This window comes from Pavona decussata, unplaced genomic scaffold (assembly GCF_977016875.1).
Source record: "Pavona decussata unplaced genomic scaffold, jaPavDecu1.1 SCAFFOLD_58, whole genome shotgun sequence".
In the NCBI taxonomy this organism is placed as follows: Eukaryota; Metazoa; Cnidaria; class Anthozoa; order Scleractinia; family Agariciidae; genus Pavona; species Pavona decussata.
In genome coordinates, this window is record NW_028145480.1 from 1,293,877 (window position 1) to 1,314,371 (window position 20,495).

The following is a 20,495-nucleotide window of genomic DNA, read 5'->3' on the forward strand; positions in this document are numbered from 1 at the left end:
CGACGTCGACGCCATCTTTATTCAAGGCATAAAGTGATCGGGGGACTGGGTAGTCAAGTTAGCGTATTTAAGCGGGGACGGGGTGGGGAATTTTTGTTAAATAAAGATATTTTGTCCGGGAACTGTCAACAACTTACTTGTATGACAAATATAGAGGGAAGTAGAAACTAGAAGTCTGTATTGAAGTTGAACAGTTATTTTTGTTGAGTGTTAAATAAATATGACAGTTGAAGTTGAACAAATATTGTTGTTGAATGAAAATAATTTTAGTTGAAGTTGAACAAATATTGTTGTTGAACGAAACTAATTTAAGTTGAAGTTGAAGGAAAATGCGCATTGTTGAATATAAATATAAAACGTTGAATACGAATATATCTTGTTGAACATAAATAAAAGTTGTTGAATATAAATATGCAAGTTGTTGAATTTTGCAACATTTGGCCAACCATACTCAGTGTAGTGCAGACTACAGTAAACAACAGTGTTCTAAGTTTAACTTCCTTTAATGCGATTTCAAGAACTACAGAAATCATGCAAGAATATTTCTTAAATGTGTGTTTAAATGAACCCAATGTGAAAATAGTCCTCCTGCAATAAAAAGAACATCAATTAAAGTACATTTCAGTGGTTACTAGGTAATTATCAAAATTGTGAGGCCTGGTAGCTTGAAAATTGTTAACATATAACGTATATAACATATTTCAGTTCTTTCTAAAGTGATTTCGCAATACCATTTAGACTGCGAGCAGTCTCTTTCTTTTCTTAAGTCCTGTCTCGCTTGCGCGATTTCTAGCGAGCCGCTTCCTCTCCCCCAATCCCTCCTCGTTCACTTTTCTAATTTGCATAATTTTACCGTCGCTTTGCGCATGTGATCTGAGGAAAAAAGTAGGACTGTTCGCCGTCTATACTATTTTACACTTTTTTCACTGTAATTGGTGACAAACATTTTTAATTGGTGTAATTGGTAATAGCAGTTGCGTTGGTTTTGGTTTTGCGATACTCAATTTAAAACTGCGCTAACGCTTCAGGAAATGATTTTTTAAATTTGAGTGAAGTTCACAAAGGGCCAACTTCCCCGATCAAGAGAAAGTAATTCGGCTCCATGCTCACCTTCTTCTACGCTATCTTATACAGGTAATTTGTTCAGGTCGGGTGTGATTGGTAATAGCAATTGCATTGTTTTCGGTTTTACGATACTCAATTGAAAATTGCTCTAACGCTCCAGGAAATGATTTAAGGACGGTGCCTACTATTGTTACTGCGCATACGTTCTGCGCATCTCGAGATACTCAGGTCTCCTATCGGTGGTGCCTACTAATACAGCGATAATCTTGCGCGGTTTAAAACTATACGGAGAAAGCAGAACTTAGCAAGTGCTTTTGGTATCTCAAAAGAAAATTAGGGGTAACCATGCATTTTTCAGAGATAATTAAGCTTCAATTTAGGAAAAAAATCCCATACATTGCTTTATATTTTGGCGCTTTTTAGAGATATTGTTGCTTAATTATCTCTGAAAAATGCGTGGTTACCCCCAATTTTCTTTTTGGATTCCAAGAGGCCTTGCTAAGATCTGTTTTTCCCGCATAGTCATAAGCCGCACAAAAAAACTTCGGTATTAGTAGGCACCGTCCTTAACGCGTCTCAAATGATCATGAAATGTTTAAATTTGAGTGAAGTTCAGAAAGGGCCAACTTCCTCGATCAAGAGAGAGTAATTCGGCTCCGTGCTCACCTTCTTCTACACTATCTTATACACGTAATTTGTGTAGTGTTTTCCCACTCCCTTCCAGCAGCTACTAGGTGGTGCGATGCCGTATTTATCGTACTGCACAACGTCAGCGCTGCCACTCCAGCATTCACCGTAGAACTGGACGCCAAACTCCTGTAAGTGGTTAGTGAGGATAGATTTATTGAAAATATTAACGAAAAAGCATGAGAGTTGCAAGCCAATCCAGAGCAAGATCTCGAACACATTGATAATTCATGAAGAGAAAACAAAGGAAATCCCACCATGAAGGAGGTTTGGAATTGAGGTATTAAATTATCATAAAATGTGGTGAAATTTTGCTTTGAATTTCTTCAAGAATGGTGATGGTTTGAGAAGCCACGTCAAACAATTGTTCTAAACACATCGAAGTTGGTTAAAATGCCGAAAAATAAAACCTGGCCTGGGCTATGCCTCGTTTTTTTAACCCTCTTCTCGGTGTTTGGGAATCGCATATGAGATGAAACACTTTTAAGCACTCGGATTTCCTTTTACTGAGTATGTCTGTGTCACTTTGAATAATACAGGCTTAAAATATACCATCACATTTATTCCAGTGCGCATATCCCACACATTGACATTCAAATCCTAGCAGTATGCAGGATGCAGGATAAAGCTCGAGCAATTTTGATGACTTTCGAAACGTGCCTCCATCTTAAACGAATCGCAATTGAGGTCCTACGATTTTCTTTACTTATAAAAAAGGATAAGACGGTTTAAAAGGTGCTTCCTGAGCCAACGATGGATAAAGAAAAGGATCACGATGGACCTCAAAGTCCTGATTCGGTGGATGTAATAAAAACTGGTTAAAAAAGAAACCGAAACTAGCTGAAGGAGGACAACTTTTGACATTAAAAAGATAAAAAATTTAGTTAAAAACGTTTCGGTCTCACGACCTTTCTCAGTTGCACGTAGAGTTTACAAATGAGGTATCATATACATACGGTTTTACAACAATGACTTGACGCTAAACTATTGACAAATTACCCAATGAATTGAAACCGAATTTACAACACCAGCGGAAATAGAAATGACTGCAAAATTAGACCAAAATAAAACAAAGCTACAAGGCTGTCGACACGCCGGAACATTATCCAGCTGAGAAATGTTTATAGCAATACTGACTGCCGTGGTATTTAGTTTCTGTTTTGTTTATTTTATAGTTATTTATTTATTTATTCTCCAATAAATAGGGCTCACAGCCGCCAAAGTAGTCTAGTCGACATTACAAAATGTTGTACTCCAAATGATACTAACCTTATAACCCATTGCTTGAGCCGCCCTAGCGCAGCTGTCTATAGTGTTGCTAATGTGGGACCAGTCAATGTTTCCTCGCATATTTTTTATCAGTTTAGGCAAAGCACGTGACCCCTTTTTATCCTTGAAGCAACCAACGGCCTCTACTGTGAAACAAATACAATGCGTTATATTACACGAAATAGATGGTATTCATGTTCTTTCGAAGCCTAGTCTGGTCGGAATGAACAGAATAGTATTCCGTTTATTCTGCCCCTGATAGCATAATGAACGAATAAAGAATAAGTACAGCATACATACTCAGAACAAGAGGAATGGCGTTCTTCCGGGAAGGTTTTCAACTTAATGGAACAGAGGAGGAATTGCTTTCTTTTTAGAACTGATGTCCTGTGTATTCTGTCATTCCTAAACCGGAATAAAGTATATAGCCAGGATTGCCCCAAATAACGCACCCTTTAATGAACGCTTCTCGACAGTTTAACGATCATTTTATCCGCCTCTTTGAAATTAATGCCCCTATGAACTTGACAAGGGAACATGAGGGTTGATGGGAAGGATAAACTCCCTTCCAGCAAGACCCACCAGTAATAATCAAAGATTAGGAAATATGGTTGATGTTCTTGATCTCACGCTCTTTCTCCTTTGCCAAGTTGGTGGTCATCTACTCCTGCAAAATCTGCGTGGGATGCCAGATACGCGTCCCAAGATCCATTCATTCATTCATTCTTCCGCACAAACTCGACTCCAGTGTGTATTACAAAAGTGCGTTTTTTCTATGTCGACCGCAATTGGAGATACTACTGGGAACGAGTCAGCCGTTTAAGAAAAAAAATGTCCCTACATTTTGTCGAGAAGGAACGTTTATTTGGAATATCCGGGTTTGCTATACGACACACTTAAGAAGTTTACAATGTGGTGAATAACCACGCGACCGAACTTTAATGGAGTTAATGTGGGATACTCCTAAAACGGTTAACGTTGCATTTAAGGCCTTAAAACAAATAAACTATTTCTTGTTAAAGAATAATTTTGCTGTTCTGGTTATGATTAAATGCTATGTTGTTGTTGGTAACAGGCCTATTCCAGTTCCAAAATAACAATATTTGGGTAAGAAATTGGTTACACTTTACAAATTAACGCTAGAGTTTCTTTTTTCCATTACTTGAACTTGTTTTATGTATCGTTAGAAAGCCCCTTTAATTCCACCGTGATCCCCTCCCCCTCCCCTTCCCACCTCTCCCATCTTGCTTTGAAGTGAATTATTTTTACATGCGTCCTCCAGCTCCAATAAATCCCACCAGTTCAACCCGCCTCATTAAAGTGAATGTAATGGTTGCTAAGAAAGTTACTAAATCAGTAAGCCACGTCAAGCAGAGGCCCAGACACGGAGTACAAAATCTAATTAACCTTCCTAAAATTTTTTCTCTGACTTACAGCAAGGGCTCTCTTGGAAGCTTACGTCATCCAAACCAATGTCAGAGCGAAAGCTGCTTCCTTTAACGGCCTCGAATACCACCTGCATGACAACAAAATACGTAACTATCGGTCAGTTCTTTTAAGTTAAAATTAACAAAATTACCCTGCAATCCGAGGACAGAATGTCAACACTGGAAATTACTATTGGACAGCTTAAGCTGAATGGAAGCAGTTTTGGGGTTTTATCCACAAACGTAAACATTAGAACCTTCTACAGATGATGATAATGATGATGATAATGATTGATACCTCTCATGGACATTCCAATTCTAGCAGTGGACAGAACGGCCGCGCTCCCACGAGTCTCCTGGAGCTCAGTGGTAGAGCATCCGAACTACAGTCGAACCTCCACTAACAGCCACCTCTCCACAACGACCACCTCTCTACAATGGCCACATTTTTTTGTCCCGGCGGACAGTCCATACATCAGCTCTTGTTTAAACCTCTCTACAACGGCCACCTCTCTACAACGGCAACGGCCACTAAAGTGCGTCCCCAACTGCCAAAATAACCTCTCGACAACGGCCAGTACAGTTCTTTTTTGTGAAAAACACCTTTTTATAAACTGATGCAGTAATCGACATTTATCTTCGGAACATTACGTTTCTGTATCCATTTTAACGATATACGTATTGTGATTGTGTTCCATTTAAATGCTGCAGAAAGCATAAATTGTCTACAATAATATAGCGAATGTTGCGAGCCTTGCTCGTTTCGCCTTGTTAATATTTTGACTCAAAACATTATTTACGTTTTATTGTGTATTTTATCTATATATATATTATTTAACATTGGATTGCCGTTGTAGGCTACAGTAAGCATGAACTTGGGACAATAAACATGTTGTACTTCCGGAAAAAAAGTGTCATGTTACACCCCTACCTCCCCATAACGGCCAACTCTCTACAACGGCCACTTTCTTCTGTCCCCAAGGTGGCCGTTGTGGAGAGGTTCAACTGTAGTAATTGGAAGGTCATAGGTTCGACTCCTGTTTGGAGGACTCGAATTTTCTTTTTCCGAGTGTGCCTGTCTGCCTGTCTGACTGAAAAATGCATCTATCAAGATTCGTTCTCTAAAACTTTCCACAAGTTAAATTTTCACCTAAAGCATCCGGACACATCAAACTGTATTAGGATGAAATTTTTCAAAACGATCTGGGAACACAGGAAAACAGAAAACCAGGTGCCCCTGGTTTGCTTCTATAAACATGGTAATCATTTCACCGTGAATTCCTTTTTTTAGCAGTGAAAAGAGACGTTATCTGGCAGAAGTCGTACCTGATAATCCGAAGCGCTGCTTATAAGAGTAACTTGCGCCATTTTCCATTCATCTCCTTTATCACCATTTAGAGACCAAACTTTCGTCATAGGAACGCCCTTGGTAGGTTTAACGTACACATTAAGCTCTCCCATGCCTGAGCCGTACATGTGGTACCAAAATGTCAAGCAGCGCCCGCTGGTTGACGGGAATGTTCTGCTGAGCAACCTCGCTTTTTCGCCTGCTGTCACGCCGCTGGCTTCCGTGAAAATATAGTGGCCTGATTGGAGGAAAAGTTTGAAACGTCAATCAAAAGATTTGTAATTAAATGTCTTTTCTCGAGATAGCGAAAGTCAAGAGAAAAGAAGGGGGCAGAGAGGATGACCCCTTGGGACATGTGAATTTTACTTAAGTTATTTTTAGACGTCATGAAAACGGTCAATAAACGCATTACACAATGTGACGTTGGCACCCTCCGCTGGCTTCCCGTGAAGTCACACGGACCGTTTGCTGACGTCCTGGGAAACCGATTCTAGTTTAGACGATGTCTAAAAATAAAGTTAGTGAAATTCACAATATCCCAGCCAACGCCTCTAGTTTCCCTTTCTGTCCTCTTATTTTCTCTTTCCAAAGTCTATTAAATTACCCGATCCGGAGGTGTGGTCTCCGGACGGTCCAGTTCTGCTTGATGGTGTTCCGCCAGTCTTACGTTCCCAGTTGAAGTTTGATGGATTATTTCCGTCATTCTTCCAATGGCACAACAAGTCGGCGTCAAACTCGCAGTCATCCAGCCCTACAGAATAGGACGGGTGCATTAGTAAGGCCGAAGGGATAACAAGATTAGATCAGAATCAGTTCATCTGAGATAATCAATCAGATTAGCTCAGATTCAGCTCGGCCCTAGAGAATAAGAGGGGTACATTAGTAGGGCTGAAAGGATAACAATTTTAGTTCAGAATCAGTTACTTATTGGGGTTCATTTTACCATTTTACTCCTAATCTCGTTAACCCAAGTTTTTATTTATGCTAAATATTGAAAAAAATTACTGTGCATTAGCGCATCCACCATTTTGAAGGGCATTGAAGTACTGCCCAGTAGCTTCCATCTAAATATCTGTTTAAATGTATATATGGCTATATGTTTGTAACATTTAATTTGTGAAAACAGAAATCAACACAAGTAAGGAAATTAGTGAAAATGTGGTTCAGCTAGGATTTAACCCTTTTTGCAGAGTACCGGTCGGATATCTCAACCACTCGACCACTTAAGAACATGGCAATATGGGGGACATTTCAGCACATTTTCTGGAATCAGGATCACCTCACTACTCCCCGCTCGATTGGCGATGCATGGCCGAATCTCCTAATTACAATTTCTAGTCAGTAAGGGAGGGGAGGGGATTATTAGCAACTAATTGCGTCCTATTCCCCTTTGGGATGACGGCTCACCAGGGATTGAGAGAAAGAAATATATACAACAGTTCATTTGGTAGAAGAGAAATCAACACAACTAAGGAAATGAGTGAAAATGTGTTATGTGCGCGTACTATACGACACCAGTGCGTGAAAGGCACGTGCAGTGATGATAGTCTGTCTACTTTTTGTCCATCCGTGCATCGCCATATCCACCCACCCATCCGTCTGTCCGTCCGTCTGTCCATTTGTCCATCCATCCACCCACCCATCCACCCCTCCATTCATTGTTCCGTTCGTCCGTCTGTCCGTCCGACCATCCATTCATCCATGATCTTTTCGTCTGTCCGTCCGTCCGTCTATCCATTTTCCTCACTCACCTATTCCACAAGACTTCTCTTTACAAGCCTGTGAGCTGTTCGAGCTGCCTGTGCAATTCTTCCCGCCATATTTTGGTGGAGGATCGTCACAAGATCTTGATCTGTAATGCAATCCAAGTCCACATTCAGCGTTACAGGCACCCCATGATGACCAGCGACCCCAGTGACCGTCAATTGGTGCTAATATACAAAACGTCAAAATTAGAATGGAACGTAGCACATCATTATGGCCAGACAGCTTTTCATAAGCTAATTTTTCCCATAAATTTTCAAAGAGATCTGTCTTTATCCCCAGCGGGAGAGAGGTTGCGTTTGAGATCGTTACCTATGGGGGTCTTTTACCGTTCGGTTCAGTTTGGGTATTCCATTAGGGAGGGATGTCGCTAATTTCAGGAAGGAAGGGGAAGGGATGTCGCTAACGTGCAAACGTCACATCAAGGCTTCAACGTACGAGCTTGAGGTTCTGCCCGGTGTTTGTTTATCCCCCTCTCTGGCGTTTGAAGTAGACAGGGACATGTCTGAAGTATAGATGGATATGGGTATTTTAGGGTGAAATTTGAAAGGCTACAATATGTCTCTCAGCAGTTCTGTCCAAGATCGTAGTTCTGTTTGTCGTCAATTTCCAGTTTTCACTCACTGTTCACTGAAACGCCATTGAAAAAAAATCGAAACCATTCCATGAATGGCGTCAAGGAATTGACATGTTCTGGATGATAAATAAATATGTAATCTGTCCAAGTGTCAGGTCTGTGCGGTATCCCGTACTCAAGTTATTTGACCATATGTTCCCCACAAATTTATAGAGCTTAGTATAGAGACGCCATGTTGGCGTCCCTCTGAGGGGCACAAACATGGCGGCCGGAAATAGGATAAAACATCTGGGCCCGGTTGTTGAAAACCGATTAAAGCTAATCCACGATTAATAGATAACCGAGGTTTTTAGCGTGCTCTTTAGAAATTAAATTAAAGTCTAACTTTAAGCTAATGGTAAGGGAAAGCCAAAGTCAAAACTGAGGGACAAAATCTTTTTGCAAAAATCTTTGTTGTTTAATAATTAAACTCGAATCAAAGTTCTCATTAATCCAGGATTGGCTTAGTCGGGCTTTGAAAAACTGGGCCCTGGAGTCCACTTTTGTCAGAAAGGAGGTTTGTTTTCCCTTGTGAATTTTCCAATATTTCTCCCCAAACTTAAATTGTTTAGAATGCTGAAAATCACCCGAAGAGTCATTGTTAAGATACGGAACACTCTGTCACGGCCGTCTTCCTGATGTCACGCATGATTGAAACTGTTCTATTTTCAAAAGGAAGTACAATATCGAGCTAAGAAATTGTGAAAAGACATATTTTTAGGTAATCGTTCCTTGAAATGAGGGTAAACATTTTGTAGGCCTCCCAGTTTTGAATCCTAGAATTTGGCGACGTCACGTGAAAACCAAGAATAGTTTGATGATACGTTTGCGAACTCTTTTTTTTTTTTTTTTCGATGAACTTCAAGGCTCCGGTCCTTTACAGCAAGCGTGGCCCCGCAGGAACACTGCCATTTGATACAATTCCAGAGGACCACACTTCAGCTCATGCGTCACGTGACCTCCGCTGTATAAAGGGAGGCCTACTGTGGTCATTCTCAGTTCGTACTTCTATTTGTCAATCAACCATTAAAGGTGTTTAGGTGTAAGTTATTAATCAACAACTCCTAATCAATAACTCCTTCCCTTGCAAGTCAGAGTATAATTTGCACTACATTTTTTAAGGTGACACCCAGAAATTTACTGGTTTCTTGAACTCCGCTTATAGTAAACAATTAGATGGCAAGCTTGAGGTGTTTCTATCGACTGACGAGGGCAACACCAACAAAAACGTCACTTGAAAATATAAGTTCGCGTTACTTGAAATACTGTGCGATTATTCCAATTCGTTCAACTTGTACATTATAGCCGAACTATCCAGTAACAGAACAGGGGGGAACGGCGTTCAGGTTGAGACAGTATATTAAACATTTACCGTCATAAGTTCACGTTCACAAAAAATCTTGAATTTGGTCATTTCACGTTGTTGTTTGGCCCAGTACGGCGAAGAAATGTATACCAAAATTTATAACAGGCGTGCAGGGCCTTTGTTTTTCTTATTACATGATACTGTTTTGTAACGATCTCGTTTTCGTCGTCATAGTAGCTTCTTAACCTCCCCATTTAGAACGCCTTTATATAGCCAATCAGATTGTGAGTTTGCCCAATACCTGTTCATTTGATGTTGCTACCTTGGGCCGCCGACTTAAAGTTGAAACTGAGGTCGGATGCGCTTCCTCGCTCACATTGGCACATAAAAAATTGATGTTTTGAAATGACGAAAACCACAAAGTTGAGCTAATCATTTAATGTCGCTTTGCTCACCATAGCACTCGCTGTTGCTGCACTTGACAGACTCTTGTTGCACTCCATACTGATCAGCCCCGGGACAGTCCTTACTCGGTTTATTTGAGGTGCAGAATCTCGAGCGATCTTTGTAACAGTAGGTACTGCAGGGGCCAAAGTTTGACCACGAGCTCCAGCCAGCTTTTGCTAGAGTGCAAAAAATATAAACAGCAAACAGATTAATTTTTTTTAACTGGACGGTTTCGGCTTTTAAGCGTAGAATATTGCAATATCCATATCGCAAAATAATATTTTAAAAAGTAACAAGCGTCGTTTTTTGGATGGTCGCATTTTAGGATCTTATACAGCTGGAATATCCACGCACAGGGAAAAATTGTACCAAAGGAAAGTACTCCTAAATAGCTTTCATGGACAGATCTGGCCAAAATTTTGAACTATCTTTTATTGTATCAGATATACAACAATATAGAAAAGTACTTCTTTCTAAAGAATCAATGTTTGCCACGTTGGCCATGCATGGTCACGATAGTTTTCTTTATCGGAATATACGTATCAGTTTGTATGAGTAAAATTGGTTTCACTGGGTCTTGAGACTACTTCCCATTTGCGCCACTTTCTATTGTAGCACTTGGAAATAAAATCAGAACCAAACAGTCACCGAATTAAGCAAGCTTGTGGATGCAAACCAAATAGACCTTATAAACTTCGTTGTTTTGATGCCCCATTACAGGTGACTATGACGGTGCTTTAGGGACTAGTCTTTTCTTTTCGAATTGGTCATATTCACGCTGGCGTGCCGTCTTTACTTCAAAAAATGAAAAGGATCGATTCTCCTGAAAATATCAGGTGAATGTAAAGGGCAATTAGTGTATAGAGCGAATAAGCTCCATTGCTCCCAACTTCTTTTAAAATTGGCCTTAAAAGGCCACTGGGGGCTGGGAGCGTCAGAGAGATGTGTGTATTTGGAGTCTAGTGCTCCCGTAATTTGTGCTATCTAAGCCCATTAATTGTTTTACCAAATTTTGATGGTGAAAATCTTTTAGAACTGTAAGAACCCTGTGTTAGATTATTTTTGACCAAAATATATTGTTGGATGAACCTTTTTGCTTAATTAGGATCAAGCATGTTGCTTAAAATTTAACAAAATTGGTAGGAATGATCTTGCAGTAAATGACGCGCGTTCAACATTTTTATACAATCTCGTACCGAGTCCTCATCCTCTCTGGTCGGTTGTTGGTTACCAGGAGAGACCCTGAGGAATTCGAAAAAATATATATTTTGATCGGCTGCCTCGTAAACAGCTTGCATTGTTTTACCGCAGAAATCCTGCGGTAATAAAATTCCAGTTCCCTTGAGTCTCCCCTGGCGACCAACCGCCAGACAAAGAGCCAGATTACTCTGGATGCAAGATTGCATTGTTATCGATAGCAAAAGTCAAATGCTTTGAACTGCATCCAGGGCCTTACATGTATATTCTTGGAGTCTGGGTTGCTCCATTGCGTTGATTGTGTCCGTTCTGATGACTGGTAGAGAAATGACAAGACTCCCAACAAAAACAACTTTTATTCGAAACATTTCATCCATATTTCACCTGATTGAACAAGCACTTACTTGAGCAATCGTAGAGGGCGTTGATCTCACGAATGTCAAAATCTGTCAAGCCTTCTCTCTGTCCTAGGGTCCTGCTGGAATTCAAGATCGAACGGATTGTGTCCTTGTTATTTTTGGAGAAGCTTTTTCGACCGTAATGCATGATAGAATCGAAGTCATACGGGATCTTGAGTAGGTCGATATCGTGGCGGCTGTATTTGTTGAAGTTATGTTCTTCGCCTGAAAAAGCATTTTTGATAAACTACTTAAGACTACTTAAAAGAGTTTTTTGGCAATCAGAAAACCCTCAAATCCGTTGTTAAGTAGTGTTGAGGTTTTATTGTCGTTTTTGTTGATTTATTATCATTTGTTCAATTCGCACGTACCCTCCTGTATATTTTCCCAAAGCACCTCTACATAAAGATTTCTGTCCGGCCTGGACTGTTCGTGCCAGAAGCCGACTGCATGCATCATCTCATGCATGATAGTCCCTTTGTGATTACAGCCAGGTCCCAGGGAAAGCAGTTGTCCAACTCCTGTCATCCAATATTGTCGCCCTACAGATGACCAACACCTAAAGAACGAAATACTGCTATTACTATTCAACACATTGTAACACTGCCCACTTAACAATTCGATCTGCCCGTCAACAGATATCCTGTGATATACGTAATTTCTTGTGTCGGGGCGAAAAATGGTAAAATAAAGATCGTCTCCAGCTTTTCTGCAATAAAAGTGTGCTTTGTTAACAATGTCACAGTGTTGAATAATAAAACAATTATCCTGCTCAATCTTGTTAGTTTCCCCTGAGTTTAGCCAACTCGGCCTACGGCCTCGTCGGCTAAGTATCAGGCAATATTCCGCGAAATTTTGCAGGATAACTGTTAAATAACTTTCATTTGAGTAGCAACTAGAAGACAGCATCCCGAAAAAGTAGCTGACATTTTAGAGTTCAAACCTTAGGTGTTAAGATTCTATCCAGAGATTTAAAATTTAGAATCATACTACAGGGCATAATAAACGGCTCCACAGGAAAGTACTGCTCAGTAACCTTAATTAAATGTCAGACTTAAGGATTTTCTACACATCCTAAAGAGTTAGAACCTCCTTTTACTATGATATCGTAACAAGCAGTATCACGGGCTCGGAGTACTTGATAGCTTTCATTTGAGTGGTAGTACTTAATTTCTAGAATTCATCCAAGCACAGACCCAAAACATTACAGTTTGTCTAACAGAGTGAAAAGATTAGAAAAAGATGAAGAGCATTGGAGCTCTCACATTAGTACTAAATCTTAGGAAAAATTGAAGGGAAGGAGGGGGGAATGGCTCATTATTACCTCCTGTTTCTTTCCCTGCACTTCCTCTACACCTCCTCTTCCCCCCCCCCTGCACCCTCTCATGCTAGATAGTTAAGTACTGTTTGCCACCTCTATGTTAACAATACTGCTTTTCGACCTCTTTTTCCCACTACAAACATAGTAGGCAGCTTAAGGTGGCGGGGAGGGGGGGGGGGGGGGGTAAACGTGAATTTTCAATGGAATTTGAAGAGGTTTTAAGACGGGATGGAGGAAAGAAAATAGTTTTTGGAACACTAACAGACAGTTGATACCCACGTAAGAGCACCCCAGGTTGCTAGTGGACTAACTTGGTATCCGTCTATTAATTATTAACTACAAATTCTAATTTTAAAACTTCACTAAATCTTCAATAGATATTTCTTATTTCTCTTAATTTTACCAATCTTTCTATAAAAACTATCTCCTCCCAAATATACCCAACAATCACGCAAAAATTCACAAAACACCCCAAACACAGATTCACGGGATGAGAAGAGAGTTTTTGGATTGCTTGAAACGTGAACGAAATGTTTGCATTAAACCGATTTTAAGCGACGTGGAAACGGCTTTCAGGTTTACCCCGCCTTAAGGGGAAAATCCTTGATGAAATCGACATCAACCTAAAAGAAGTCAAGAAATCCACGAGTTCAAGACTTCTTCCAGAGTTGTGAATGAAAACAGCAATCTTTTGACGTTACAGGACGAAAACAAGCTTCGCACCAAAACGAGACTGAGTCTCGTGCGTCATCAGGGCATTAAGAGCTCCTTCGTGCGGGTGGACGGGTGAGGGGAGGACTCTGCAGAGGTTCTGCACCAACTAACTCTACCAAAATGAGGGGGGTAGGGGGGGGGGGGGGAGGAGAGACGGGGAAGCATTTGCTCAAATTATTTTTCAGTTTTTTTTACTGTTATATAACATGTTAAAAGGCGCGTTTTAACTCGTATCTACTTCAAATGGATGTATCTGGCACTGTAAATTCGATGTAAATGTATAGAAAGTTATGTTCTTGTCCCCCTTTAAGCACCGACGTTCGTGAGCCACGGACAGTTGAATTTTATACTTTTTGGAACGTTTTGACGCCATCACATTTCTAACGGCAAGCTACAGGCATCCAACAAGAGCTTTATTTTCGTTGTGAGGAGCAAAAACGCCCCAGAGAGGGAGACATTCGACTTCCGGTTGCCGTGCGTGGCTCACGAACGTTCAGTCTTTAAGGCCAAGGGACTGGCTTACCCAGGTCTATCGTTAATGAATCGAACGAAAAGGTCCTCAGTGTTCCTCGGCACAAATTTCAAACATGTTTTGTTGTGATATTCAGCTATTGCGTCTTGAACAGTTTTCTTGTATGATTCTGAAATAAAAATAATAAATCGGTATGCTAGTCTTCGATAGCTTAAAATTGGAGCCTACTGTACCAAATGGATGAGCTAGAATGAAGTACGGTGAATTGTTGAGCAAACATGACTCGTTTATACGTGCCTGCGAAGGTTTCAAAATCTCCAAAAAAGGCGAAAAGATGGTAGTCCTGTACATGTACAAATCTGTGTATCTCAGCTGATTTAGGTCACGTGACGTGTCATGTGGCCCAATAGGAACGCTTGAGGCCTTCCAACGTACGGGAAAGAATGACTCTTGATATGGAGGAGCTGGAACCTAAACTATCAGTTTTTAAAATAATTTTACAGTTAACCGTTTACTTCTGACACATTTTCGTGGTTTTGAGCCGTTTCAACGGTGTCCCTCTCATGCCCATTAGCCGAACAGTGTCGAATACCATCCGAAGATTTCCGACGAACTTGCTAGTGATTCGAATGTCTTTGGAGACTTTACGAACACTGCGTATCATCCTTCGATCACCTCAGTGGCGAATTGTGACGGTGCTCCGAGCCATCTTCCTTAGCAATTTATTTTCCAGTCGCTGACTACACAGGTAATGGAGGGTTATTTGCGGTTCAATTTACACTATAGTCGATCAGGAGTCTTCTCAACGTTTCACTCCTAAACTGTTAGTTAATAAATGCCATTTTCAGCTGACCGTTAAATTTTGGCCAATTCTCAGCTATCAGTTGTAAGGGGCACTGTCACGGCATTTTGCTGTATTTTGTTCAAAATTTTTCACAAAGAACCATTCCTTTTTTTCTTGTATGAATTGTTGTTAAATCTCCGGGAGGAAAATATTAAGGAATTCCTCCGAGGAAGGACAAACAATAATCAGTTTTTAGCGACTTCTCTACAATGCACAGGAAAAACTTGAAAAAAAGGCCAATTTTTTCAAGTTGCAATCCATTTCCAACCTAGTCATACGCAGCCAAACGCAATTAATACTAGTTTCTGTGAGGGTCCTTGCTAACAATACTGAACAATTATTTTGACAATTCCATCGATTCAAACATGTTTTTAGCTTTTCAAGGTGTCACTGCCCGTTTATCCTCATGCAGACACTTCTTACCCATAACGGTTGATTCTTTGGTTTAGACAGCGGCTTTTCTTCTTACCTGGGAAGTTGCTTTGGAATTCATAAGGAACAACCCGTGTTACCCACAGTTTCTTTCTGTTCCGTTCAGCGTTGCGCTTTTTCCGGACGCTTTCCTGTTCTCCATCCACATCACCATCGTCCCTTAGGTCGACGCTATCATCTGGAGATAACTCGATATCTCCTTCGTAGATGTTTACGTCATTACCTAGTAAGCAGTGACAATGTTTAAACGCGTTTCGTTATTCATTTAAAATGCTTTTAGTAGCACCGTCACGCAAACGTGTGACCTTATTTCCTTGGAGAAGAAATTTTGTTGCTTCACTCGGCTGTCTCTTTTAACCTACTGTAGGTGTTTAAATGGTTTCCGGTGACATACTGCTGGGGCTTGAGATGGACTAGCGTCCCATTCAGGGGGAAGTAGTTAAATAATCCTAGTTGCTTCATGCCTACAGTAACCGAGTTGAACTCCAGCCGTGTGAGCCACTCACAATAGGTTCATAGTGCGACTTTACCCTTCCCATGTAAAGTGGCTCTAATTTTTGACCCTCTTAACCGCCCTTATTTCTTGTTGTATGTAATTTACGTTCGGTCACTGTTTTTTTGGTCTTTTTAACCTTCCGAGACCGCAGTATTTGGCATACGCTGTTGCGGTGTCCCTGCCTTTGTAATAGTTGTTTGCCCCTCTGTTATCTTGTGTGTGTCAGTCTATTATTGTTAGGCGAAGCTAATAAAATAGTAAAGATGTATAAATGAAAGAGCTGTTCCAGGTTATGAAACTGTAGATGAACTACTCCGAATGAAACCAACAAAGCAGGTCTTTCCCGTGGTGCTCAGTTTGTTTTCCTGTAGAGGTGGTTCTAGCGTTTAAGTCTGTGAATGAAATCAAATCAAGGTGTGGCCAATCCAATAACAAAAGCACTTAGCTATTAAACATTATTTTCGTCTGGTGCTGTTTATTATAATGTATGACGTCGATGAAACTCTTGAAACTGTATATAAAATCCTAAAGTGTGACCATTTTTGCAGTACTTTAATTTACCTGGGGTCTGTTTTTCAGTCTTGCGATGAATCCGGTCGGGCCATTGAAATAGATGTTCTGTGAGCGGAACTACAATCGTCGACATTATTCTTGGGAAGATTGCAAAGTTCTACCGCGATTAAACTTTCCTCCCCTCCCCTGTTTCAATGTTGAGCTTAAAAAGTGAATGTTGACGCGTATATGGATTGTTGGGAATCCAACATTGAACAAGGGGGCAGGGGGGAAGGAGAGGCGACAAACAAAGGCCTAAACATACGAAAGTAAAAAATTTGCCGATGTCAATAACAGAGACCCACTTTCTGTCGCCTTGTTGAGTAACCTTCCCAAGAAGATTTGTCGATGATTGTCTGCCGAAATAGGGTGTGGACGTTGGGTCTCTAAACTTTTTGAAAGTTTTCAAGGAAAAATTTCCACACCTTATTTCTAAAATGTGAGGCGAGTTACCGTTTATGTTACTTTGTTCTCCGTGTTTCGCAAGATAATGTTTTTTGGGTAATTAATGTTTACTTTGAAGTAAGTGTACAATTGTAGTTTTTAAATACCTTCATGTGTAGCATTTTCTTATCGCTATTGCGTTTGATTTCACTGTAAACCACAACTGAGTTCATTGCGGAACAGAATGCAGGTGTCCATTTTCAGTCCTTAATATTATTTTAGGGTGTTGGGGGGGGGGGGGGGGTGTGCGGATTGTTACATCAGTAGATAGAAACGCTTATCTCAAGGAGTGGCGTTGCGTCCGTCTCATTTATTGTTTACAATATGACATGCCTTAATGACCACGACGTTAGAGAACGCAAGCAGCGACTAGTGTATTTAATTGCCTACAGTAGAGCAGATCTAGAGAAAATACCACCAAGAGAAGCCTTTTCCGAAGTAGTAGAGCAGGCATGTTGAGCTTAAAAAGTGAATGTTGACGCGTATATGGATTGTTGGGAATCCAACATTGAACAAGGGGGGCAGGAGGGAAGGACAGACGACAAACAAAGGCCTAAACATACGAAAATAATAAATTTGCCGATGTCAATAACAGAGACTCACTTTCTGTCGCCTTGTAGAGTAAACTTCCCAAGAAGATTTTTCGATGATTGTAGTTCTTTTAACTTATTTTTGTGGAAAACGCACATTTAATTTCAGGTGCACAAAACGAAAAAAAAACATAAAACGCTTTGAAGCCCATACTGTTTACATTTATTCACCAGGCTCACCATATTCAATCACATTTATTCCATCGTGCTTATGCCACACATTGACATTCCAATCCTAGCAGTATGCAGGATGTTTGTCCCATGAATCTAGTTTAATGGCCTTAGCTCCCACGAGTCTACTGTAGCTCAGTGATAGAGCATCCTAACTAGTAATCGGAAGGCCTTGGGGAGGTGCACTCGGATTTTTCTTTCCGAGTATGCCTGTATCACTTACTGATTAATACACCATTCTCATTATTTACATCGTCAAAGACGCACAAAAGTTTGCGTCAAAGCGGTGTGAATAACGTTCATTGGGGCACACATCAAGATTATTTAAAAATACTTCAAATGTACACCAAGATTGGTTTCAGGCCTTGAAAAGGGACGTGTGTGGACGCCAACACAGTTTGATCCGGTTCGCGTTCTGTAGCTGAATTTTTCAAGTCACAGAAAATATTAGGAGCGCAAATCCGTATCCCTCTAATTTATGAGCTGCTCTTTGTTTTCCCAAAATTTAGCTGACCCTATTTCGCTCTATCAACGACATTTTCTGTCCCTTAGAAAACAGAGGCAATCAATTCTCCAATGTTCGATAAGTTTTAGGTGACAGAACACCCAAAAAAACACTACTTGAAAGAAATGTGATGGTATATTTCCAGCCTGGTGAATGAATGAGAATGATGTATTATTCTAGAAAGTGACGCAGGCATACTCGGAAAAAAGAAATCCAAGTGCTCCTATCAGGAGTCGAACCTAAGACCTTCCGATTACTTGTTCGGATGCTCTACCACTGAGCTACAGGAGACTCGTGGGAGCTAAGGCCATTAAACTAGGTTCATGGGACAAACATCCTGCATACTGCTACATCATTCTCAAAACACTACTTTTTTCATAATTAAATCCAAATTTCTGAGAGAATTTTTCCGAAACGTAGATCTGCACCCTTCAAAAGCCCTATTTTCATTGGACCCTGATAACCTGCAGCTGCACTGGGCTGGAATCATTGTTATGTTGTTCGTTCTTTTGTCCTCTCTACCAACCATGTAAGACGTTGCAAATGGTGCAGGTAGCTCCCTTCCAAACAGATATTCAACAAAATGGACCGTTGGATGTCTCTAATTTGTCCTGAACACGCAACAAAAGGCGCATTTTATTCCGTATAAGAGTTTCTACGATTTTTTTCTCAGTTTGTTTACATTTAATTGTCAGCTAGACAAAAGTTGTTTAACATAGGACAATTAAGAGCCTCCCCCGCTCTTTAAAAGCAGCAAGAGGAAATATGTACCTCACGTATTTCGTATTTACCTTTGTTCACTTTTATGATATTATCCAGAATCGTGTCGTCTCCCGAAAGTTGATCTTTGTCATCTTCCTTGATATTGGTGCGTTTGTCTGCTAAAAAGAGGCATTAAAAGACAAACGTTAAAAACGTTGTTAATTCTCTGGGAAATACCAGTGGGCAATTATGCTGTTTCCTGGGAAACTAACGATCAAGCTCCCACCGACACCTTGAATAGAGACTCCTGTTTAATCGTGGTTATGTTTTGAAAATAAAAAACGGATAAAGATTTATCCTCCGACACTCCTTGCTGATAAAATTTTTGCATATATTTCTTCTCTTTCCAACTCTTTGTCACACTCAATGTCAAAGATAAATTTGAAGGTTCTGCACCGGTCCATAATAAAACGCCAGCGGGTAATTATGCGGGACAACAGGATCCCTAAAAAGGCTTGAAAATAACACGTAATAGTATAGAGATACCGCGACTTTTTGGACATCTGCACTTTTATAGTTACAAAGACAAACTAGTTCACTAAAACGAAACGTTTGGAATATCAACAGAGTTAGTAATAACTAAACGTAAATTGGCCACCATAAAGGGACTCGAATCTCTTTACGGTGGCCAATTTATCTTTAGTTATCCACTCTGTTGATAAACCAAACATTTGTTTCTTCTCCCCACCGACGCAGCACCAGTTTCGTTAGAAACTAACCCCTTAATACAGTAGTTCACAAGAAACCATGCTTTTCTACTTTTCTAGTGACAAATATGAGCCTGGATCGATTCAAAACAGGCACTACGACTTCTGCAAAGCCTTGTCTTTAGTTAGGGCTGCCTGTAAGAGACAGATGCGATATCAATGACGGGAATTCTCTTGTTGTAAAATATGTACTACGAAAAGGAACAAAAAGGTATAGAGGTAAACCTACCAGAGCGATGTAAAACGATCGGGCTGCAAAATGATTGGGCAGCAAAAAGGATCACGACGAATTTGCTTATCCCTTCCATTTTTGATGGATAGCGGACGAACGGACGCGTTTTACTCTTTTCTTGTCAACAGTAAGATCTATCTAACGACATATGAAATTGTCAAAGCAACTCGTTTCCACTACAGATTTTGAGCTTCCATGAGCTTACGGAAGCATCGAAAGAGGAGACAAATTCGTGCGAAAACAGGCAATTAACTCTGATGGGAAAAGTATTGTTTTCTGACAGATAAATTATTTGTTTAAGCTGAAAATAATTTAGACCCGGGTGTCGATCTCGATTTTAAGAGGAGCGAAACACAGTCTTGGAAAATGTAATTTAGCGCTGTGTTGCCTGGTTCAATTGGCTATTTTGCAAGAATGTTTGCCTGTGTGTTTAAATCGAAACACAAAAAGCCATCAAGCTGCTTTAGTGGCAGAGAAGATAAACAACGATATATTAGATATGGGATTTTATTTCATGGTGTTGCGTTCATACATGGAAGAAAGCAATTGCTACGTGTAATCACAAGCGTGATATGATAGATTTTTCACAGCAGTATGTTAAAACAAACAGAACTGGCAGTTCGCCTTGGAAATCAACATGACCGACCATTTAAATCTTGGTGAATACAGATAGAATTAATTCTTTACAATTTTAATTTAAATGTAATATATTCATTTTTTTCCGAAATC

At 40.2% G+C, this 20,495-nt stretch overlaps 2 protein-coding genes and 1 long non-coding RNA gene across 4 annotated transcripts in view; 1 reads left to right on the forward strand and 2 right to left on the reverse strand.

The window, feature by feature from the left end:
- LOC146479533 (lectin-like) overlaps nucleotides 1–20,495 on the forward strand; it is a 311,213-nt gene that overhangs the window by 129,382 nt on the left and 161,336 nt on the right. The window lies entirely within an intron of this gene.
- Nucleotides 485–20,088, reverse strand: LOC146479547 (meprin A subunit beta-like). 2 transcript variants are annotated; one of them, XM_085110373.1, is made up of 14 exons: nucleotides 19,764–20,088; nucleotides 18,857–18,943; nucleotides 15,345–15,530; nucleotides 14,083–14,200; nucleotides 11,896–12,083; nucleotides 11,531–11,749; nucleotides 9,938–10,105; nucleotides 7,548–7,727; nucleotides 6,401–6,547; nucleotides 5,775–6,034; nucleotides 4,456–4,537; nucleotides 3,022–3,167; nucleotides 1,732–1,881; nucleotides 485–588 (listed from the first exon to the last, which is right to left on the reverse strand). In XM_085110373.1, the coding sequence occupies exons 1-13, from the start codon at nucleotides 19,840–19,842 to the stop codon at nucleotides 1,738–1,740; spliced, it is 2,004 nt and encodes a 667-aa protein (XP_084966499.1). In that variant the 5' UTR covers nucleotides 19,843–20,088; the 3' UTR covers nucleotides 485–588; nucleotides 1,732–1,737. The 2 variants fall into 2 exon arrangements, with proteins under 2 accessions (XP_084966499.1, XP_084966498.1); XM_085110372.1 differs by having other exon boundaries at nucleotides 18,857–18,946.
- On the reverse strand, nucleotides 12,102–13,366 carry LOC146479548 (uncharacterized). The gene is made up of 3 exons (XR_014864850.1): nucleotides 13,209–13,366; nucleotides 13,035–13,167; nucleotides 12,102–12,401 (listed from the first exon to the last, which is right to left on the reverse strand). It is a non-coding gene; the product is annotated as an uncharacterized LOC146479548 (long non-coding RNA).